Raw genomic sequence first — 24,634 nt, 5'->3', positions numbered from 1 at the left:
AGGAACCAGATGAGATGAAGCAACAGAGAAGGGGCTGGTCCCAAAGTGGTAAAAAGCTCTCACTGTGTCAATAACTCTGACACCATTTTCCACCAGCTTCAGTAAAAGAGCTGCCCAGAGATCTATTCACAACTCGCTGTGCTTTTATCTTTACAGGAAATGAAACTTGTAAAAGTTATGCTTTTGGATTGTGCAGGAAACAGCTGCAGTAAATCTAAGCTTATGACAGGAACAATCCAAGTCACAAGATGGTAGAAAACTTTATTAAAAGTTATACAAAAAGCACATACATTTTTTCTTTTAAGTAAATGTGAATTAGGTGCTTGTCAAAATAACAAGCTGAGCTGCATCCAGGATGTATCATTTACAGACCTTTTGTTTGCCAATGTGGAATGGCAACAGATTCTTTTATTTTTTTTATTTTTATTTTTTTTAAAATATATTTTATTGATTTTTTTACAGAGAGGAAGGGAGAGAGATAGAGAGTTAGAAACATCGATGAGAGAGAAACATCGATCAGCTGCCTCCTGCACATCTCCCACTGGAGAAGTGCCCGCAACCCAGGTACATGCCCTTGACCGGAATCGAACCTGGGACCTCTCAGTCCACAAGCCGACGCTCTATCCACTGAGCCAAACCGGTTTCGGCACAACAGATTCTTTTAAACACTTTCTTTTTCCTAAGCCCTCTTGAAAATTTTACCATTAGGAAATTTCTGAGATAGACAAATTTGGAAACCGGTATCACTGACTGGGGGAATGCAAGGAGTAGGTTTAAGCTGAAATGAGTTTTACGCAGGCATTTTATCATGAAAAGAAGCTAGGATATATGACATTTTTTATTCCGCTGTTTTTCAGTTTATTTGTTGGAATCATCTGGGGAGTTTTTAATCACCCCTGACCCTTGAATGCCAGTCCAGAGACTCTACCAATTGTCCTGGCTTCAGCTTGGGCACAAGAATTTTTTTAAAAAAACTTCTCACAGTGATTCTAATATGCATCAGTTTAAGGACCACTATTCTAAATTCCTTCTATGAAATCCAAATACTTAAGAAAAAGTAATTTAGATAAACTAATATCACTTTAAATAGCTTCTGAAATATATTTTTGAATTGTAAAGACAATATTTCAGAATTTGGAAAAACGACTAGAAAAACCAACAACACAAAACAGGCCCTTTCTGACCACCCAGTTGCACCTTGCTCTTGAGACACTTCCCCCCTCCCCCCCTCCCCTCTTTATCCGAATTCTCTGCCAGGCACCACTTGTCACGGTCGTCTGGTGTTTCCATCATTTATTTATTTGTTTCTCTTTCTTACACTACCCCAGAAAGAGAATAAAAGTGTAATTGCCCCAAACATACATGAAATTTTAGAAAGGCAAAGATTAACCATGGAGGACATCTGGTGGTAAAATCTGTCACCATCATAACACAATGGCTTGCTTCTCTGGACCACGCTTGCCACCAGAGGCTGCTAGTCAAGCTCAGATACCACACAGAGTTTCCAAGCCTTTGTCAGACTTCATCTCTTTCTAAACATTGTTTTAACCACTGTCTACATCAAAAATAAAACTGATGCCAGGTATAATCTGAAAGGTAAACTCACCTCAGCAGGTGGATGAAAAAGTCATTCTGGTGTCTTGCTAAATATTCCATTCATCAATTTCCTTACTTGGCTACTTTTTTTTTTTTTTTAAGTGAGTCATTGACTCAGCTACTTGCCTTTTCATTATCTCCACCGTCGAATCTAAAGTGCATTTGTGGCCAATATTTGAGAGCAGAAAATGCTACCGGTGATGTTGGTCGCTTTGCCGCTGATGTGTGTACAAGAAATGCACCAGAAGGGCCAACGTCTGATGTGGATGTTTGGAGAAGCCGCTTCTAGAGATCCCCAAGTGGTGCTTGGCGGGGGTCAGACTGCATGGCCCAGCTGGCCCTAGTGAGTCTGCGCACAAGCTCTCCCGCCCCGCCCACCGGGAGTGGGCACGCAGGCGCCAAGGACCACGCCGCTGCCCACCGTTGGAGGCCCAAGCAGCGGGAGTGAGGAGCCTGAGGGCCAGCTGGTCCTGGGCTCCTTGCTACCTAAGTGATGACCTCTGGGCAGGGTCTGGCAACCTGGCTCTGAGGGCGCCGCCAGCTGAGATCTGCCTCTTAAGCCAGGACCGCGCAGAGAACACCTTGGCCTGGGCTTGAGAGGGAGACACTCGATCCCTGGGACCTTAAACAAGTAAAATGAGGGGTAATGATGTCGTTTTGCTTATGGGATTTCTTAAGTGTTAAAAACCATAACGGGCACGGAGACAGAATTCGGTGCCACACCCCCTAACCCCCACTCACCCTCAAGAGGTTGGGCTCACCCAGTCTGAGTCTCTGGGTTGCAGCCCAGGACTGGCCCTGCACATTCAGAAATGAATTCCTTGACTTCTGGGAGCTCACACTAACTTCGGAGCCAGTGCTGAAAGCCGAAAGTTAGTTTACACTGTGATAGGAGGCGTGCATGTTCAGAAGGTTGGGGGACCAGGAGAGGAGGCTTCCCTTCCCCAAGAAGGACACTGTTCGAGCTGTTTAGGGCTGAAACCGAGCGGGTGGCCGGGTTGAGGCTGAGAAGGTGGGCAGGGAGCAATTCGTGAAGGGCTTCATATGCCCCGCTAAAGAATTGGAAGACAGTGAGGTTGCATCGCTACTAAAGACGCTAAAGATGGACAAGTGATTTCTAGAAATGAGCTCTCTTGTGACTGTTCCAGAATTTGTGAGGCAAGTTTTGGGGGTCAGCAATAAGGACTAGGGGCTTGTTCTGTAGAAACTACTAAACAATAAATGATTAATTTCATTTATTTATACAAAATGGGATACTTTACTGGGTTGTACAGTAACTGCACATAGAATGGTTTTTTTGTTTTTGTTTTTGTTTTTTGGTTGTTGTTCTAACCATCATTTATTCCAGGAATATATTGTAGTATTTCTTAGTTTCTTACTTTCATCAATTAAGCTGAGGGTTTGTTTTTTAATTCTTTATTGTTGAAAGTTTTACATGTCTCCTTCCCCCCACCCCTTGACCTCTCCCTGCCTGCTCCGCCCTCAGCACCTGCCCCCACCCCCTATTGTCTGTGTCCATTGGTCATGCTCATATGCATGGATACAAGTCCTTTGGTTGATCTCTTACGACCCCTCACCTTCCCCTGCCTTCCCTCTGAGGTTTGACCATCTGTTAGATGCTTTTATGTCTCTGGATCTATTTTGTTCATCAGTTTATGTTGTTCATTATATTCCACAAATGAATGCGACCATGTTAAGCTGAGGGTTTTAAACACACACACATCCTTCTTTTTCTTAGTACTTTAACGAACACCTCATTTTGGGTGGTTTTGGTGGGGGCCAGATAGAGATTACAGATACAAAAAAGGGCTTATTATTTTATTATTTTCCTTTTACCTAAAAAGTGAAATAAAGCAATCTAGATATGGTTTTCCCTCATTATTCTTTCCATATAAATTTTATAATTCCATCCCTTTTATTTAAGCATGACAGAGTGATTAATCTTGGTTGCCTATAGGCCTATACCCTTTGATATTTCTCAGAGGTTGTGTTTGAATATATAAAGCTCACTATTTATATTTCAGTTATTAACATACTGTTTTCTCTGTTCTCTATCACTAGTTGTTGTGTCCTTGCCTAGTTTTTCTTTTTGTCTCTATTCTTTATAGAATTAAGAGACATTCAGAAAACCAGTTTTAGAAACTGAAAACTCATTAAGATAACCAAGCCATGAGTTTTTAAGGTTGCAGAGGATGAAAGGTCATTTAGTCAAACTTCCTCCTGTTTGAAAGGACAAAGGCTCAAGTTTTAAGATCATCCGTCAGCTAAGTGGCATCACTCATGCTGTTGACATAATATAACATGTTAGAAAATGTAGGACAGTGTAATTTCTGATCCACAGAGGATAAAATCCCTTTAGGGGATACAATTATTAGCCAGCTTTTTGTTTTAATGGAAAGAAGATCTAAATACCAGGAAGAAATGCAGGAATATAGAGGGTGTGGAAAACACTAGAAGCCTTTAGAATTGTGGAAGCAACTTTATTAAGTTGTCTGATGAAAGAAAAAGTTCTTTCACACAGAAAGAGGAACTAGGTAGCAGGTATGTGTCAGGGAAAAGAATCACAAGCCTGTGATAAACTTATATTTAAGAACTTGGTTTTGAAAATGCAGAGATGGCATTAGGAATTGCATTGACTTGATTACGAACTGCAAATGAGTTGTTAAAAGCTTTACTGAAAATGTTCTAACACTGTTGCCTAGTTATTCTTTCTACTTTATCATCAGAGACACTGTTTACTACTCACAGAAAATATCTGAAATATACCAATATCTTTTAGTCACAGAGAGGCTTTCCAGTTATGGAAACTTATTCAGAACAGGTGGATGATGGTGGGTGCTGCTAAAAATGAAGGCATGGAAAGAAAAGCTGTTGCTTCTGAGTTTAGGGAGTGGTAGTTGCGAAACAATAAGGAAAGAATTAAACTGAAGTATTTCCTTTTGAGTAAAGTATGTACGTGCGTTTTGTATTATTTTGTAGAAGTGTGCAAATAAAGATATCACCAAAGATTAGAGACACGGTCATCTAGAAGAAATGCTGTTAATATGGCTCCATGTGCATGTTCAAAAATCTCTACAGCAGATACACTTGTCTTAGGGGTAAGTACAACTTCACTTTGACTAACTTTGAGATCATGTACTATGTCAATTTAATAGGGAATACTTTTGGATCTGGAAAGGGTCAGATTTGATTAAGTCAAAAGGGTGAAAATTGTTTGTTTGATGCTGTGTTCTACAAATTTTAAATGATCCCATGCCTCTTCATAAACAAGTATTTGTTAATTTTAAATATACTGATTAAATGAACACACACAGAGTAATAGATACAATACAAAACAGGAATAATAAAAGAGTGTGTGTGTTTTTTTTAACTGTGAGAGAGATCTATTGCTGATCCCTTTTAATTACTGAATTAATATCAATGCAGTAGGATGATTATTAATCTGTCTCTTTAGCTATAAACAGAGAGTTTATCTATCTCCCTTAATAAAAACACCAAAGAATTATGAAGATCATGCTCTTTCACATCTGAAGGGGAAGAAGCTTTTCCACGGGACGTGAACTTTTCCTTTGAATTTGACTACTGTAGACTCACTGTCTAAGTCCCCTACCTGACTGGTTCTTAACCTCTTTGGAGTCATAGACCCCTTAGACACAGGAAGAAAGCTCTGAATCTTCTCAGACTCATGTACATACCATGGTCCTTCACACTCATTTTTGTTTTCTGTGGGAGGCCTGTGTCTTCTTGGAACCCATTCATTGGCTTTTAGGTTAAGAAGCATTTTTAAAAATGTATTGATTTTAAACAGAGAATGGAGAAGAGAGAGAGAAACATCTGTTTGTTGTTCCACATATATATGCATTCATTGGTTTATTCTTTTATGTGCCCTGACCAGGCATTGAACCTGAAATCTTGGCGCATCGGGATAATGCTCTAATCAACTGAGCTACTTGGCCAGGGCCAAGACCATTTTTTTTTTTAAATCTTATTTTTTTAAAATATATTTTATTGATTTTTTACAGAGAGGAAGGGAGAGGGATAAAGAGTTAGAAACATCGACCAGCTGCCTCCTACACATCTCCTACTGGGGATGTGCCCGCAACCCAGACCGGAATCGAACCTGGGACCTTTCAGTCCACAGGCTGACACTCTATCCACTGAGCCAAACCGGTTTCAGCCAAAGACCATTTTAAAAACAAGAAAGCCCATCTTGTCCTTTTTCACACTCTAGTAGCCTTGTTTTCTTGTAGAGTTAATCATAAGCTTTGGCTAAATGGGGGTGTGGTTGCAAAATAATAGATTATATAATTTATAATAATATCATTTCATAGTTTTACATAGAACAATTGCCAGTCATATAAAGTAGAAAGAACAACTAGGGAACAGTGTTAGAACATTTTCAGTAAAGCTTTTGACAACTCATTTGCAGTTGATAATCAAGTCAACGCAATCCCTAATGCCATGTCTGCATTTTCAAAGCCTAGTTACTCCTTTTAACAGTTGGAAAGTCACATGAAATTTATGTTCTTGATACTGATGTGCTTATACAAGAGGTGATTTCTGGGTGCCTGCTCTGCACTAGGCACCATATTAGAGGCTGATAACAGCAGTGAGACAGCTGAAGTCCAGGCCCTTGGGAATTTTGTGATCTAGTAGAGGATTGTCTCCCAATAAAATCCAAAGGACTTCTAAAAAAAAGCCACTCTTCCATATTTGATGCAGAGGAAATCTTAAATTCTAAATCTATAAAAGGCAATGAGATTGTTACTCCCAAAAGTGGCCTTTCTATACAAAAAAACCCCCTACTTCTCTAAAATGTATTTTTTATACCAGCCAATTGGATTTATGTGTTTCATAGAGTACCTGCTTTACAAAGAGCTGGAACTATTAAAATTAAACATTAAATAGCTTTCTATTAAAGTTTACATAAAATGAAAATAATATAACCTCTGAAATATTTAAAGAATAATTAAAAATGTGGTTCAAAATATGAAATATTAGTTTACATATAAATTTAGAAATAAATTTACTGGGACTTATTTACTAAGATTATAATTATATTCTTACAAATTAAAGTTGAGGAGCAGTTCTCCCCTAACCTAACCCATCCCTATTCAATAGGAAGAGATTGTACAAGCAAATCTACTTTGGATATTCTTTGTATCTCTGTGTACCTCAGCCTGGCATACTAGTGAAAAAGATCCATATCAAGTATGCCTTGAAGGAAAAGACATATCAAACTTTTATAAGATTCAAAGTGATTCATACTTAATAAATTATTAATGAACAAGAAAATATTGAATATGTGGCTATCTTCATCCAACTACGTTAGGAACCACATTTTCTCTCAAGTACCCTCAGTATTCTCCTCTCATGCCATTACTTGGTAGATAGGGTAAATAGCCAGTAATAGAGTCATATTGTCAACTTTCTTATGGGAGAATTGGCCAGAGTTATTATACAACAATCTGTTCCTAAGTATGGCTGATTCCTATTTGGTTAACCTCAGTATTTCCTAGTTAGGGCCTTCTTTTTGTGTGAACCAATCCATTAAATACATGGTTAAGTGTAGAATTGCTATTTTACTTTTATCTTTTGTAAAAGTGTTGTATGTTTCTTATAATTAACAGTTATTGGAATTGTGTTATAAGTTACATGATTTCAGAACTAATAGTATTTTCTTTTCACAGACTATCCAGATTTTGCTTGGCATCTTTCATGTTCTCATGTGGTATTTCCTATTAATTTTATATATGGGACAGATTCGAGGAGTCTTTGGGACATATGAACCTATAACATACAGAGTAGGATGTACTTTATGGGGAATTTTTGTGAGTAGAATGCATTTATATAATTTAATCATTCAGAAAATAATGTGCATGCCACTAATAGTAGATAGGGAGCAGTTTCTAAATGAAGTTTTCAGAAGAATTATGTAACAAAATCTAGGTTTGGTAATTCATTCAAAATAAAATTCTTTTTTCAACAAATATTTTTTTGAACACTATTAATTTACCAGTGCTGTTATGAGAGATATGGATACAGGAGTAAATACACAATGACAACCATAGGTCTGATTGTCCTTAGATATGTGAAAGAGAAAGAATGTTAACCATAATATCCATTATGATGGTTAATTTTTATATTTAGGGTCATTACCTTAGCTTCCCCACACAATGAACCTATACTCACACATTTTCTAAATTTGTCATTAACTGTACTCTTCTGTGATTTCTACATAGCCTTCTGGAGTATGGCATCCTGGAAACCAAGTAATCAAAGAAATAGAAAAAGATAAAGTAAGATAAGGGCTGGCTGACCTTTGGAATTAACAATATGGAGGCCAGTAGTAAACCTGATAAATAGTTTCAATAGAATAGTGAGGTAAAAACCTGCCTAGAGTTTGTTTAAAAAATAAGGGGAGATGAGGAGTTATTGACAGAAAATACAGATAAGTCCTTTAAGGACTTTGGTATAATGTGATATAGGGAAATGCGGTAGTAGCTGGGAAAAATGTGGGTGAAGAGAGGGTTTGCTAGTTTCAGCAAGTTGGAAGTGTCATGTCTTTTATTGAAGGAATTGAACCAGAAGAGAAAATTTATGTGAGATAAATGGTGGGAAGGGGGATCATTAGAATCATGTACTTGTGTAGGCAAGAGATAATGAATTTTAATACACAAATGGCTAAGAGCACGGACAGTTAATCTTTAGCAGTGGTTCTCAACTACAGGTGATTTTGCTCCTCAGAAGACATTTGGTAATGTCTGGAGACAATTTTGGTTTCCAAAGCTGGGGGTATGCATCTAGTAGTCAGAGACCACAGATGCTGATGAACATCCTACAATGCATACGACAGCACCTACAGCAAAGGATTACCCATGTTTAATGTAAATAGTGTCAATGTAGGTAACAGGAGAAAGGTAGAGGAACAGAGATAGGAGAAGCATTTTGATAATTAGGTAGATGGGTTGGAAGGTTATAGAACTTTTCTTCCAATGGCTTCAAATATCTCAATGATTTAGAAACAAGATCATGAGCTGAGAGTGCGAATGAGAGAGTGGATTGGTTGTTTGAGAGAGGGCACGAAATAGTCATCTAGGAAAAGTGAGAGAGTGCATGTGTATTATGGAAAAGTAGTTTGACTTTCATGCAGTAGTAAGGGCTCACTTAAGCTTATAGTGAAATGGGTCAAGATGGTTGCCTGTCTTTCTTAGGCCAAGATTGGCTCCACAGGTGCAGGCATGCACTAAGAAGGACTGAATTTAATCAGGATTGTGATAAGCATGCAACTGTGATTGAACAAGAAAGGTGCAAAGAGCTGAGAGTGCATATAAATGAGTGTTTGTAGAGTTTTACCATGGAATTCAAGATAGTGAAGGGGAAAATGTAACAGGGAGTTGAGGGGCTCAGATTATAGATCTAGATGGAGTCAAAGGATTGTTAGAATTGTAATTCTACAGGGCATGAGCTAGAAAGATAGAAATTGATGGTGAGAGTAGGATACATGAAATTGAGATTTGAAAGATGTTACACTTATTGGCAGAAACAAGGGCAAAAGAATGGATATAGGAGTGAGTGACTAAGTTAGGATGGAGTTAAAGGATTGAAAGACATAAATTTAAGCCCAGGTATTATAAAGGATTATATATGTGTATATTGAAAATACAAAGGATTAAGATATGTTAGAAAGAAACTTAAATAAAAGAATTAAAATTACCTAGAAAGAGAAGAGTAACCAAGGGATCAACACATGACTTTAACTAGGAGGGATAGTTGGTCATAGAATCTGATGATATTTGATTCAAAGCTGAAGGAGAGAGAATGGTTGGAAGTAGCAATAAGGAGCAAGGAGACCATTTACCTCATGGTTACAACCAATGGTATAAGGACTATTGGAGATAAGATGGCCACTACTTGAGAAGGCTATAATCGAAGCAGCAGCCTCTAGGTCTAGGACAGTGGTTCTCAACCTTCTGGCCCTTTAAATACAATTCCTCATGTTGTGACCCAACCATAAAATTATTATTATTTTTTATTTATTGCTTAAAGTATTACAAAGGGTATTACATATGTGTCCATTTTTTCCCCCCCGCCCTAGACAGTCCCCTAGCCTCCCCTATCCCCCAGTGTCTTATGTCCATTGGTTATGCTTATATGCATGCATACAAGTCCTTTAGTTGATCTCTTACCCCCCTACCTCCTGCCCCCCAACCCTCCCCGGCCTTCCCGCTGCAGTTTGACAATCTGTTTGAGGCAGCTCTGCCTCTGTATCTATTATTGTTCAAAAGTTTATAATGGTCTCTATTATCCATGAATGAGTGAGATCATGTGGTATTTTTCCTTCATTGACTGGGTTATTTCACTTAGCATAATGCTCTCCAGTTCCATGATGTTGCAAATGGTAAGAGTTCCTTCCTTTTTAGAGCAGCATAGTATTCCATCGTGTAGATGTACCACAGTTTTCTAATCCATTCATCTACTGATGGGCACTTAGGCTGTTCATAAAATTATTTTCATTGCTACTTCACAACTGTAATGTTGCTACTATTATGAATCTTAATGTAAATATCTGATATGCAGGATGGTCTTAGGCGGCCCCTGTGAAAGGGTTGTTCGACTGCCAAAGGGGTTGCGACCCACAGGTTGAGAACCGCTGGTCTAGGATATACTCTGCCTTTATACACTGGCTCACAAGTGTCAAAGCACTGCATTGGAAAACAATAGGAGAAAAACAGTGAATTTCCAAACAAAATCCAGATAAATGATACATGTCCCTCAGTGTTCAATCATTCATATAAAAATAGCATATTTAGCTCCTAGAATAAATTGTCTAACATTTATATTCCATTTAAACAAATGCAAAATTTCTTATTTAGGTCATAAACTTCTAACGGCAATTTGTAAAGCAAATGGTTTGGTAGTTTAAATTAGAGAGCATTCCAGTTTAAAATTCACAGTGTATTTTCACTTTATATTCTGAATTAGTTCTTACCTTCAGATAAGATGAAAGGACTATTTCAAGGGAATTGTTCAGCCCACCTTGAAAAAATATGGCATCACTTTATACTTCTGGGAAATAGACCAAGTAGCCTGGAATGAAATAAAGGAACCTCTTTTTGAAAAAGACAAAAATATGAATAGCAGCTGTTACTTAATACTGCCATAGTTTTAGTTAAGATATATATTTTGAAGAAACACACTTTGGAATAGATTCATGGGCCACTTTTTCATATCTGGATGTGTATACAGTGATTTTAATTAGTGGCATCATTTCATGAGGAAGAATAGCCTTGGAAGTAATAATTGAATGAGCTTAGAAAGCATACAGAGATAAAAACAAGTTTGGTCCCTGATTCAGGACCACTTAAGTCATTTTTTACACAACCCACCGTCCCCTGTATATTTCTGTTATTAGTGACCCTACTATTACTATTGCCTTTCAATTCATATATGTCCTCACTCCTTCAACTAAAACTTTTTATATTTTGTTACTCTTAGAATTATAAACATAATTGACTTAGAAGAGAACTTGTTAAAAATACATTTTTAAGTTGCTGAGCATTATCAAAGAATATTTATAAATATATGTTTTTATATCCAGTTTATCATTTCAGGAGCTGTCTTAATAAAATTAGCAAAGCATCCATCTCCTAGCCTGGTAAGTTGAAATGTTTAGGGTATCCTAGATGTCACTTGTCACAAAGGTTTTAAGAAAAGATAGTATCTAAACAATGAAGAAATCTACCCTACCTGTAAAATAAACGAAGGAATTAAGTGACAATCCAAAAGCACATACTTTAATGTACACAAACACGCTATATTAGTTAGAAACATGATTACAGATTTCCAAATTTAAATATAGAGGGTTTTTTTATTTGTATTCTACCTTCTTTTTCAAGTGTATAAACTATACTATTAGAAAAATGTAATAGGACTGAATGTCTTTATATACAGACATAATACTGCTAAAAAAGTCAAGGATTTTCTTAATCCAGTTTAGGAACAGGATTGTATCTTGTAACAAAATAGAGGATATCTTATATAATAAAAGAGAAACATGCAAATTAACCATCACTTTTGTCACTCCATCACTCTGCTACACCAACCAGCCAATCAGAGCAACTATGCAAATTAACCCAACAAAGATGGTGGTTAATTTGCATACCTAGGCGCGGAGTGAAGATTGAAGACGACTGAAGATGGCGGTGGTCACAGAGCTGGAGCGAGCAGGAGGCTTGGGTTGCTCTCGGTGATGGAAGAAGCCAAGCTTCCTGCGGGCCCTGGACTCAGCTCAAGGAGTGGCTGGGGGCCTGGGTCGCTGGGGGCAACCCAGGCTTCCAGACCACCCTGGGCTCTGTTCAAGGAGCAGCTGGGGGCCTGGGCCCCACTCAAGGAGTGGCTGGGGGGCGAACCAGGCTTCCAGTCAGCCCTGGCCTCCCCTGGAGGAGCTAAAAAAAAAGGACCAAAGGCCTGGGTCCCGGGTGCCGGAGAAAAACCGGTGCCAGCAGCCAGGGGAAGGAAGGCCTGTTGCGCGAATCTTCATGCAATGGGCCACTAATGTCTAGAATAAAGATCCATCTATGGTGTAGGTGGAAAGAGAAAATCTTATAGCTAAACAATACCTTACTTTAGAAATTAATTCATCTTATCTCTGATTGTGTAGATAAAAAACTGTACATAAGTGTACAGATATCCAAAAGTATTCATGGAGTTTTCCTAGAGAATTAAAACCCAGCATTAAAAATCATTGATTCCTATTTGGCTTATTTCTACAAGCAGTTCTTTTCCATCTTTACTTTTTTTTTCCTTTTTGCAATGGAACTGCTTTTGTTCAAATCGCATCTTATAAGGCTTTCTTCCAACTAATTCAGAAGATTGTAAAATGCAATATTGCTTAGACTTAAATGAAAGATTTATGCTTATTGGTGTGATCATATTTTAGTGTTTTCTCCAGATTAACTGGGTTTCTTGTCAGCCAGACAAATATTTCACTCTAGTGGCAAGCATACCAACACTTCTAAAGCTTCAGAAACTAGATCAAAGTTTTAACTATATGATTTTTTCCAGCATACTGTCTAACCAATGTGTTTGTTCCGATTATAATAAATTTTCACTATATCTTCTTTTTAGGTTACAGTCGCTTTGATCTTGAACATCACCTGCATAATTACTGTAATTATCGCAGTAATTTTAACAATAGTGGAGTTGTCTAGTTTTCATTCTGTGTCATATAGGAATTATGGACAAGCAGTAAGTCACCAGTTCCATAGGAGCATCTTAACTTCAAAATGATTCTTTTCAGAGGTTTTGAAGCCCTAGGAGGAAAAATAAGGTTTTTATTGGTCCTCACAAAATTCTCTGATTCAATTGTAAGCTCTTTTTAAAATATATTTTTATTGATTTAAGAGAGGAAGGAAGAGAGAGAGAGATATAAACATCAATGATGAGAGAGAATCATTGACTGGCTGCCTCCTGCATGTTCTCCACTGGGGATTGAGCCTGCAACGCGAGCATGTGTCCTTGACTGGAATCAAACCTGGGACCCTTCAGTCCACAGGCTGATGCTCTATCCACCAAGCCAAACTGGCTAGGGCAAATTGTAAGCTCTAACTCAAAAGTAATTGTAGCATGATTTTTTTTTTTTTGTAAATACTACTGGAATATTTGAGATCTTGGCATGCCCAATTAAAATAAAGCAAGTAAATAATTTGAAGGACTCAATGGTAAGTGTATCTGCACTAGGCATTGGATCATTGATGATTCTCTTAAAAAAAAGAAAAGTATAATTCTAGACTTTAAAACCATTCCCATAATCAACTGCTATTGATGCATATATTTGGAATTGTAGACACCTAGTAATTTCTGGTTTAACATGTAGCATTTTGTGCACAGCCTATTTTTGTATTTCATAGGAATTTTGCTTTAGTTCTTAAATACTAAATAAATGTGAATGTCTTAACCAATATCACAATAGATTATATTCTAATTGTGTTGGCTTTAAATTCAGAATCACAGATTATTAGTGTTGCAATATTTATAAAAATCTTCCATTTAAAGTTATAACAGATTGGAGTGGAGCTCCCCTTTATTACTGAGAAAAAGAGCACAACAAATAACAATTTGAAAGGTGTTTTTTAAAATTTATTTATTTATTTTTAATCCTCACCCGAGGAAATTTTTTTCCATTGATTTTGAGAGAGTGGAAGAGAGAGGAATAGACATAAATATTAATGTGAGAGAAGCACATCAATTGGTTGCCACCTGCATGAACCCCAACCAGGGCCCAGGCCAGGAAGGAGCCTGCAACTGAAGTACATAACATTGACTGGAATCGAACTAGACTACCTTTATTCAAACACCATCCTCCGTACTCACTGTGTATGACCCCTTGGACTAGTTTCTTAACTTTTTTGTTCCTTAGTTTGTTTATATGTAAACGGAGAAAGAAAATCCTAACACAACCTATTAGTTAACTACTTTGTCTCCCAAACTCCAGTCCTGTTGTTCTTGTAGAAAGTTTGATTTTTCTATTAGGATATGCTTCTAGCATCATCATCTCAAACTCAACAGATATAAAATGGAAAATATTTACCTCCTCAAAAATACTGTACTGCAAAACTACTGTATTTCAATCACATAGGCTCAAAACTTTTCTGTAACCCTTCACCTTTTTCTAACCACTGTCTTCCCAATTACCAAGTATCATTTATCACTTACATTTTTATTAATCAGGACTCTATTGGTTGTAAATGACAGGAAATACAACCCAAAATGACGTAAGCAAAAAAGGGATGATTCAGAAGCTTCAAGAATGTGTGGAGCACTCAGTCACTGTGTTGTTTTCCTGCTGGAACTTCTGTGGCCAACATCTTGCCACTTTCAGGGAGGGAGTTTAAGAATAACACTAACATATACTAGTAAATTAAGAAATATGAACACAATGACTCTACAATCTTGCTGGATAAGGGGTCACAAGTACTTTCCAGCTCAAATGTTACAATTAGTTAAACAAATTGTTTAAATGTTTAAATGTTACAAAATTAAATCAGAAATCTTTATCTTGCCATTTCAACCCCTTTAAGTCTTCTTTAGCTTGCTGGCAATGTCAGACATGAGTGCACACTATATCTGAGTTAAATATATTTTATCATTTCTCAACATGTTATATTCATTCTTTTTATTTAAATTAAATCTTTATTGTTCAGATTATTACAGTTGTTCCTCTTTTTTCCCCCCATAGCTCCCCTCCATGTGGTTCCCACCGCACCTTCTGTCCTTACCCCCCGCCCCCCACTGTCCTCATCCATAGGTGTATGATTTTTGTCCAGTCTCTTCCTGAACCCCATCCACCCCTTTCCCCCTGAGAATTGTCAGTCCATTCCCTTTCTATGCCCCTGATTCTATTATATTCAACAGTTTATTCTGTTCATCAGATTTTTTATTCACTTGATTTTTAGATTCACTTATTGATAAATATGTACTTGTTCATAATTTTTATCTTTACCCTTTTCTTCTTCTTCCTCTTCTTAAAGGATACCTTTCAGCATTTCATATAATACTGGTTTGGTGGTGATGAACTCCTTTAGCTTTTCCTTATCTGTGAAGCTCTTTATCTGACCTTCAATTCTGAATGATAGCTTTGCTGGGTAAAGTAATCTTGGTTGTAGGTTCTTGTTATTCATCACTTTGAATATTTCTTGCCACTCCCTTCTGGCCTGCATGGTTTCTGTTGAGAAATCAGCTGACAGTCGTATGGGTATTCCCTTGTAGGTAACTGACTTTCTTTCTCTTGCTGCTTTTAAGATTCTCTCTTTGTCTTTTGCTCTTGGCATTTTAATTATGATGTGTCTTGGTGTGGTCCTCTTTGGATTCCTTTTGTTTGGGGTTCTCTGTGCTTCCTGGACTTGCAAATCTATTTCTTTCACCAGGTAGGGGAAGTTTTCTGTCATTATTTCTTCAAATAGGTTTTCAATATCTTGCTCTCTCTCATCTTCTGGCACCCCTATAAATTCGGATGTTGGTACACTTGAAGCTGTCCCAGAGGCTCCTTACACTATCTTTGTATTTTTGGATTCTTTTTTTCATTTTGCTTTTCCAGTTGGGTGTTTTTTGCTTCTTCGTATTTCAAATCGTTGACTTGATTCTTGCAATCCTCTAGTCTGCTGTTGGGAGTCTGCATAATATTCTTTATTTCAGTCAGTGTATGCTGAATTTCTAGTTGGTCCTTTATCACAACATCGAGGGTCTCATTAGATTTCTTGTAGATCTCATTAAGTTTATCGGCAGTTTCTAGAAAATTCTTAAAAACCTTAAAAGTGTGGTTTTGAACTCTATATCCAGTAGTTTGCTTTCCTCCATTTCTGTCATTTGTGTCCTTTTTCTTTGTCTCCAAATTTTTTATGCTTCCCTGTGTTGATAAAGTGGTTTTCTGTGCTGAGTGTCCTCTAGGGCCCAGTGGTTCAGCCTCCCCAATTACCTGAGGAGGACACTCTTGGTTCACCCCTCTGTGGTCTTTGTGCATAGTCTTGTTGTAGTTAAGCCTTGATTGTTGTAGGATCACTGGGAGGAATTGACCTCCAGGCCAATTGGCTGTGAGAATCAGCTTTGTCTGCAGTGGGAGAACTTCTGTGCTGGAGACACCCTTCTGGGGCAAGACTTGCTTCAGTGGGGCTTTGGTGCTCACTGAGTCTGCCCCCTGAGTGTGTCCTTTATGGTTCCACGGAGCTGCAAACTGGATGGTCCTACTCTGACCACTGGGTACACTGGCTCTTGGATCTATAAGGAGGTGCTAATTTAGCCTCTGCCTGAGGTTACCCAGCAGGAGCTACGAAGAGATCTGCAGATTCCTCTTCTTTGTTTGTGGTTTGGAGGTGCCAGATGAGTCCCAGCTGTGAAGCAATGCAAGCTGCTGTGGGGCCTTGGGCCTTCTTTTGGAAGTTCTGGGTCTCTCTGACCCAGCTGCAGTTTGTTAGGTTATTTTAGATTGCAAAGGGCCAGGTCATTCATATGCAAAAGCCTCTGCGCACAGTGTGGTTGCAGCGGGGTCTCAGGGAATCAATAGGGTGAAGCAAACAATTATGGCTGGTCCTCAGTCCTGCTCTAAGAGGCCCCAGGTCTCATTGTCCTGCGGTAATCGCTGCAAACACCTCTGAGAGAAAGCCGCCCTTGAGTTCCATCTGATGCCAGACAGTCCAGTTTCTCCCTGTATGAGTCTGGGTCCCCAGAGACTAGCCCAGAACTGGAGTTCAGAGAGGGAGTGTGTGTCTCCCTCCTGATTGAAAAAGACAACTGTGTACTCAGTTGCCAGCCCTTTCTGCGCGCGCTTCCATACCTCTGCACTTTACTTTCACAACTCTTCTGAGTCTCAGTGTGCTTTTCTCTTTCCTTCTAGTTGTAGAATTTCCACTCAGCCAGCCCTCCTGTGGTTCTGGATGATGTCCGTTTTGTCTTTTAGTTGTATTTTTGAAGTGGTTGTGCAAGGCAGCAATTTCAGGTGTTTACCTATGCCGCCATCTTGGTTTGCTCTATATTCATTCTTACATTCAGTTTTTTGCTCTCATTATCAAACCATAGGTCATGTGATATGTATTTTAGCTTTATTGTTGGTTCTATGTTGTCTTCACTTCTTAATTATTTAGTCACAGTTTTAATTTATGTTACTAAATTCTTTCTGGAACAAGAAAGGTTACGAAGAAACAAGTAAATTAAAGCTACCTAGATTGTTGCTTCCCAACTTCACTTTTCTCAGTCCTCTTATTTCAAAGGTCCTGCCTCTTTATGAAACCCTCCCAGATGTACATGGCTTAGGGTGTACCTCTTGTCCCCTTTAATTACTAAGTGAGTCTTTATTCATTTTGACATAGTTAACTTTATCATAGGTTCGCTTATATTATCTTTCTGTCTTTTCTACTTGAATATAAACCTTGAGAAAATAGGAATATTTTTTCACTTCATTCTTGCCATCTAATTCTACTACTTTATAGTTTAGTTGATATAAAAGTTATTAAATAAACCCAACAAAAAAGAAGAGAATAAATTGAAGGAAAGAATTATGATATTATTCTTTCTAGGTCTAAATATCATTTTTATCTTCTTATAGCCAGTACAAAAAGTACAATTATTTTCAGGATTAGTACCGATATAATTCATCCTGATATGTAGTTGAAATGATCTGTCAGATAGCAATAGAAGGGATCTGCTTTATTTATCCCAGCAACCACAGTTCCCTTATACTTTCCAATGAAATAGTGTTCTTTGAACTCTTAATTTACTCATCCTTGCATATATGACAACAATTTCTTTGTGATTTTTATTACCACACATGTACATTTAAGTAAGTTTGCAGTTAATAATAGCTGTTTTAATACCTGAGGACTGCTTGATAAAATCTCTTAGTAGCCACCTTATCATTGGATTTAGGAAGAGTTTGTATAGTGGGCTTCCAAGGACTCTATAGTGCAGAGAATAATGAAAATAAAGAGTTGGAAGAAGTACGACAAGAATAGTGAGCAATAAAGTTCAAAATTGAAAGCTGTAGGCAAAGAATTGGGCAAATGAAAGTTAAAGTTAGGAAGAGTGGAGTAGAAGGTAATGGAGTAGAAGTGCCTAGGGAAGTCAAATGGTGATAGAGGCTTATTTATTCTTCCTATTTTCCTCTCATGTTAGGAGCTCCTTCCTTGAACACAGTTGCTCTTATTAAAAACTAGAGGCCTGGTGCACAAAATTTGTGCACTTGGGGGGGGGTGGGTCCCTCAGCCCGGCCTGTGCCCTCTCTCAGTCTGGGACCCCTCGGGGGATGTCCACCTGCTGGCTTAGGCCCACTCCTTGGGGGATTGGGCCTAAGCTGGCAATCAGACATCCCTCTGGCAACCTGGGAGCCCTTGGGGGATGTCCACTTGCCAGCTGGTTGCAGGACTAAGCTGTAGTTGGACATCCTTAGCTCTGCTGAGGAGGTGGGAGAGGCTCCCACCACCACCGCTATACTGGCAGCTGGCAGCCTGGCTTGTGGCTGAGCAAACCTCCCCCTGTGGGAGCACACTGACCACCAGGGGGCAGCTTCTGCATTGAGCATCTGCCCCCTGGTGGTCAGTGTGTGTCATAGTGACCAGTCATTTCTAGTCATTCTGCTGTTAGGGTCAATTTGTATATTACCCTTTTATTATATAGGTTAGAGGCCTGGTACATGGGTGTGGGCCAGCTGGTTTGCCCTGAAGAGTGTCTCAGATAAGGGTGGGGGTCCCGCTGGGGTGCCTGGTCAGCCTGGTTGAGGGACTGAGGGCCATTTTCAGGCTGGTCACACCCCCTCCAGGGTGGGTGGTCTTGCTGGGGTGTCTGGCCAGTCGGGGTGAGTGGCTGATGGCTATTTGAAGACTGGCCACAGCCCCTTCAGGGTAGGGGTCCCCACTGGGGTACCTGGCCAGCCTGGGTGAGGGACTGAGGGCCATTTTCAGGCTGGTCACACCCCCTCCAGGGTGGGTGGTCTTGCTGGGGTGTCTGGCCAGTCTGGGTGAGTGGCTGATGGCTATTTGAAGACTGGCCACAGCCCCTTCAGGGTAGGGGTCCCCACTGGGGTACCTGGCCAGCCTGGGTGAGGGACTGAGGGCCATTTTCAGGCTGGTCACACCCCCTTCAGGGTGGATGGTCTTGCTGGGGTGCCTGGCCAGTCTGGGTGAGTGGCAGATGGCTGTTTGCAGGCTGGCAAAGCCCCCCAGTGGGGACCCTCACCCCATGAGGGTGTGGCCAGCCTGGGTGAGGGGCTGAGGACCGTTTTCAAGCTGGCCACACCCCATTCAGGGTGGGGGGTCCTGCTGGGGTGCCTGGCCAATCTGAGTGAGGGGCTGATGGCTGTTTGCAAGCTGGCCACAGCCCCCAACCACCCAAGCTCCCAGTGGAGGATGGCTGGAAGCAGGTATCTGGGATTTATTTAGCTTCTATAATTGAAACTTTGTTGCCTTGAGTGGAGGCCACAGCCAGCCAGGGCAGGCAGGAAGTTTGGCTTCCTCCATCACTGGGGCAACCAAGCCTCCTGCTTGCTCTAGCTCCGTGGCTGCTGGCCGCCATCTTGATTGGGTTAATTTGCATAGAGTCGCTCTGATTGGTTGGTGGGCGTGGCTTGGGCATAGCAGAGGTGTGGTCAATTTGCATGTTTCTCTTTTATTAGATTAGATAATAATGCAAGGTTTCTCCCTATTCTGGTTTCAGAAACTTGGGAGGGAAGTTTCACGTATTTTACTGTTCTCCTACCTCTTGGAATTAGTTGTTGCATTTACATACTCGATCTTTGGCTGTATTGATTTGGTAAGTGTTTATCTACTCTCTGGCATATCAAGAGATGTTGATTTTAATAAGCACATCCTATGAGGAGAAGAAGTGCACTGATACAATATGTTTGAAATGAATAAAAATGGGATATATAATATTTCCTTTTAAATTTTTCTTTATTTTATTTTGTATAAAATTATAAAAGGAATAATAAAACTGTAAATTAAAAAGTAAAAAAAAAAGGTATTGTCCTCTTGCTCTGGCCAGTATGGCTCAGTTGGTTGGATCGTACTCCTATACACCAAAAGGTATGGTTTCGATTCTCAATCAGTGCATATACCTAGGTTGTAGGCTCAGTCTCCAGTTAGGCACATATGGAAGGCAACCAATCAGTCTCTCTCTCCCTCCCTCTCTCCCTCTCTCTCCTCTCAAATCAATAAACATATCCTTGAGTAAGGATTAAAAAATAATACTGTCTCCTTAATGTAATTGTCATACTCACACATGCAGATCTACACAAAAAAATAAACAAACACACACACAGTTTTCTTTGTTACTATGTGATCATACTGATATTGTTTGGTCACATGCATTTTACTCAACTGTCATAAAAATATTTTCATTATAAAACGTATTTAAGTAATGCCTTTTAATGGTGTCATACTTTCCCTTAGAATTTATTTTAACATTCCTTTATTGCTGCATATTTAGCTATTTTCTAATTTTTTGAATTATAAGATAATGATGTAGTGAACAGCTTGGTACATATATATTTGCATATAAGACTAGTATTTCTGTAGGTGATTTCTAGAGGTGTACAGGTGACCACTGAACAACACGGGGGTTAGAGGCACTGACCTCCATTAGCACCATGCAGTTGGAAACCTGTGTGTAACTTCTGACTACCCAAAAACTTAACTAAAATAGTCTACTGTTGACCAGAAGCCTTACCAGTAGGGGGCATGCAGGAGGCAGCCAATCAGTGATTCTCTGTCATCATTGATGTTTCTATCTTCCTGTCTCCCTTCCTCTCTGGAATCAATAAAAATATATTTTAAAAAATAAAATAAATACCTAAGAGAATGACTAAATTTCAAAATATAAGTGATGGTAATGACTGGATAAAAGAAATCTCTTACACTCTCCCAGTTGGATTATAAATTATTTCAACAACTTTGAAAAACTTTTGGGTATTATTTACCAAAAATTAAGATGTGCATACTCTATCAGTAATTTCAGTCCTTCATATACACCCAACAGAAATCTGTGCCCATATTACCAAGATATTCTTCCAGGATATATATATATATATATATATATATATATATATATATATATATCAGCATTGTTCATAATAGCCCTAGGGTAAAAAAATGCAACTGGATGCATGGTGAGTATATTGAGGTATATTACTCTAATGAAATTCTACATATTAGTTAAAATGAACTATACCTACATTTAATAGCATGGATGAATCTCATATAATGTTGAGTATAGGAAGGCAGACTCAAAAGAATGCATACTTTATGATTCCATTCATATGAAATATGAAGCCAGGCAGATCTAAACTATAATTTTTAGGAATGGATGCAAGCTAATTTTTAAAACTAGAAATAAAGGAAATAAAATAAAATTACATTAAATTAAAGTCAAAATGACAGCTATTTTTGGAGAGAAAGATTAGGTACCAATTGGGAAGTTTTAGACAAGGTGACCTTTGAGATTCTGGCAACTGTTCATGTTTGGGAAGACCATTTTTTATTATAAAATTCTGGAAGTAAACTAAAAGTTATGAGTAGTTCAATAGGAATTAAGAGAGTGGATTGTGGTAGAGATCAGACAGAAAGAGGACAACTTTAACATCCTATATAATAAAGAGGTAATATGCAAATTGACCATCATGCCCTCACACAAGATGGCTGCCCCCATGTGGTCACAAGATGGCCGCCACAAGATGGCCAGCAGGGGAGCGCAGTTGTGGTTGACCAGGCCTGTAGAGGAGGGCAGTTAGTGATGACCGGGCCTGCAGGGGAGGGCAGTTAGGGGCAACTGGGCCTGCAGGGGAGGGCAGTTAGGGGCAACCAGGCCTTCAGGGGAGGGCAGTTGAGGGTTACCGGGCCTGCAAAAGAGGGCAGTTAAGGGTGACCAGGTCAGCAGGGAAGTGCAGTTGGGAGCAACCAGGCCTGCAGGGGAGGGCAGTTGAGGGTTACTGGGCTTGCAGGGGAGGGCAGTTGGGGGTGATCGGGCTGGCAGGGGAAGGCAGTTGTGGGTGATTGGGCCAGCAGGGGAGCAGTTAGGTGTTGATCAGACTGGCAGGGGAGTGGTTAGGGGGTGATCAGGCTGGCAGGTAGGTGAGCAGTTAGGAGCCAGCAATCCCATATTGTGAGAGGAATCCCAGATTGGAGGGGGTGTAGCCTGGGCTGAGGAATACCCCCCACCAGTGCATGAATTTCATGCACTGGGCCTCTAGTTTTATTTTATAAACATCAAGATTGCTTGTATTTTTTAAAACTAAGTATTTATTGCATGTATTATTTTAAGAAACATGATTTATTAAGAGGCTAATTTTTTTTTTCCAGGGTGAGGAGAGCCGTAGTCGTGCAACTATTACAGTGGAAGCTGAGAGCACTTTTTAGAAGCCTTGGAAATATGAGAATTTTCCTGATCCCCAGACCTAATGTGGGTCCTAATGATATCTCTGTACAATAAAGTTGCTACAAAGCCCACTGATTTTGTGCAAAATAAAATATTATACAAAAGTGGATTTTTTTCTTCACAGTATTCAAAACGTTTCTCTGCACATATTTTTGTAGGCTCAAGTGGAAAGCTTTTTCTTATTTATTTATTTTTGTTTAATTCTTTTATTGCCAGAATTTTTACGTCAACTGATATATATTTTTCTAACTTAGATTAATTCTTTATTGTTTAAAGTATTACATAATCTCCTTTTTTTAAAAAAATATATTTTAATGATTTCCACAGAGAGGAAGAGAGAGGGACAGAGAGCTAGAAACATCGATGAGAGAAACATTGACCAGCTGCCTCCTGCACACCCCCCACTGGGGATGTGCCTGCAGCCAAGGTACATGCCCTTGACCGGAATCGAACCCAGGACCCTTCAGTCCACAGGCTGATGCTCTATCCACTGAGCCAAACCAGTTTGGCAATAGTCTCCTTTTTTTCCCCATTGACCCCTCCCCGGCCGCCCCCACCCCAAGCACATGCCCTCAAGCAGCCCCCTCCCCCAGGTTTGTGTCCATTGGTTATGCCCATAAACATGCATACAAGTCCTTTGGTTTATCTGTTACCCCCTCACCCCCTGCCTTCCCTCATAGGTTGGACAGTCTGTTCAATGCTTCTATGACTCTGGTTCTATTTTTGTTCATCAGTTTATGTGGTTCATTATATTCCACAAATGAGTGAGATCATGTGATATTTATCTTTCTCTGACTGGCTTATTTCGCTTAGCATAATGCTCTCCAGTTCCATCCATGCTGTTGCAAACCTGTCAGAATGGCTAGCATCACCAAATCAACAAATGACAAGTGCCGGAGAGAATGCGGAACGCAGACTGGTACAGCCACTCTGGAAAACAGAATGGCGTTTTCTCAAAAAATTAAAAGTGGAACTTCCATTTGACCCAGTAATCCCACTTCTAGGAATATACCCCAAGAAAACAGCTTTTTCTTATTTATCTGATTTAATGACAAGGAAGAATTTATTTTCTAGAACCTATGTAATTACCTATGTAATTTATGTTCTCTGAAGCGTTGTCAGCTCCCCCTAATGGAACTTTTGTAAAACACCATAAAAAATCCGCTTGTCTCCAGAGTGAAGGCTATAAAGACTTCAGAGCACGATGTTGTACAATTCTCAGGAAATTTTAAAATAATTTATGCCCTTACAAGTAAAGAGTACATTTCAGCCGAAACCGGGTTGGCTCAGTGGATAGAGCGTCGGCCTGCGGACTGAAAGGTCCCAGGTTTGATTCCGGTCAAGGGCATGTACCTGGGCTGCAGGCACATCCCCAGTAGGGAATGTACAGGAGTCAGCTGGTCAATGTTTCTCTCTCATCGATGTTTCTAACTCTCTATCTCTCTCCCTTCCTCTCTGTAAAAAATCAATAAAATATATTAAAAAAAAAGAGTACATTTCAGTCTAAGTTCTTCTACCGGAACTAACTTCTATCTGAACAAAGTATGAATCAAAAGGCATCCTATTCATAGTTCCTTCATTGTTCTTCTTTGACTGCTCTCCTCATTAAAGTTTTTTTCTGTCCTGAAGGTCTCTGCTGTCTTTCTTCCCTTTCATTCCCCTTGTTTATATCTTATCATTGCTTGAATCATCTATTCAATTGCTTTTCAAAGCAAACAGGCTACTTTTTCACAGTGAAATTTCCCGAGTGTAAATTGTGAATTCAGAGTCACCTTCTCTTCTGATATGGAATAGAACCTCAGTAAGCCTTGCTCATCCATGTTAATTATGCCAATGAGAACATACAGCTCTCTTTTAAATATGCTGCTGTTTTTTATTTGTTTGTTTTCTGCCTTGCCTCTCAAGAAGCTTCATCAGTTGTTATCTTTGTATAATAAATTCAGTTTTCATGCTTCTTAGAATTCCAGTTCTCAGCTCATGTCTATCAATTCTACACACTGATTGTCTACTGTGCGCCAGTGAATATACTAAACTATATTGAACTATAGAATATCAAACCTTAATAAGGTACCTCACCACAAAGAGTTTATTTTAGGAGAGGAAACAAGTAACAAATTAAGAC

At 39.2% G+C, this 24,634-nt stretch overlaps 1 protein-coding gene across 1 annotated transcript; it reads left to right on the top strand.

The window, feature by feature from the left end:
• The first annotated feature begins 4,640 nt into the window (after positions 1 to 4,640).
• MS4A13 (membrane spanning 4-domains A13) lies at positions 4,641 to 22,493 on the top strand. The gene is made up of 6 exons (XM_059711142.1): positions 4,641 to 4,694; positions 7,287 to 7,427; positions 11,198 to 11,254; positions 12,727 to 12,846; positions 19,798 to 19,893; positions 22,437 to 22,493. Exons 1-6 carry the CDS (start codon positions 4,641 to 4,643, stop codon positions 22,491 to 22,493), a joined length of 525 nt encoding a protein of 174 aa, XP_059567125.1.
• Positions 22,494 to 24,634: the final 2,141 nt, after the last annotated feature.

Source organism: Myotis daubentonii, chromosome 9 (assembly GCF_963259705.1).
Source record: "Myotis daubentonii chromosome 9, mMyoDau2.1, whole genome shotgun sequence".
NCBI lineage: Eukaryota > Metazoa > Chordata > Mammalia > Chiroptera > Vespertilionidae > Myotis > Myotis daubentonii.
This window is presented reverse-complemented; position numbering and strand designations above follow the sequence as displayed.

Excerpts from the sequence above, each read along its gene's own strand:
- MS4A13 (XM_059711142.1), top strand. The coding sequence starts at position 4,641 with ATGGCTCCATGTGCATGTTCAAAAATCTCTACAGCAGATACACTTGTC. Across the intron at positions 7,428-11,197 it reads GTACTTTATGGGGAATTTTT|TTTATCATTTCAGGAGCTGT; the intron begins GTGAGTAGAATG and ends TTTTATATCCAG. Across the intron at positions 19,894-22,436 it reads TCTTTGGCTGTATTGATTTG|GGTGAGGAGAGCCGTAGTCG; the intron begins GTAAGTGTTTAT and ends TTTTTTTTCCAG.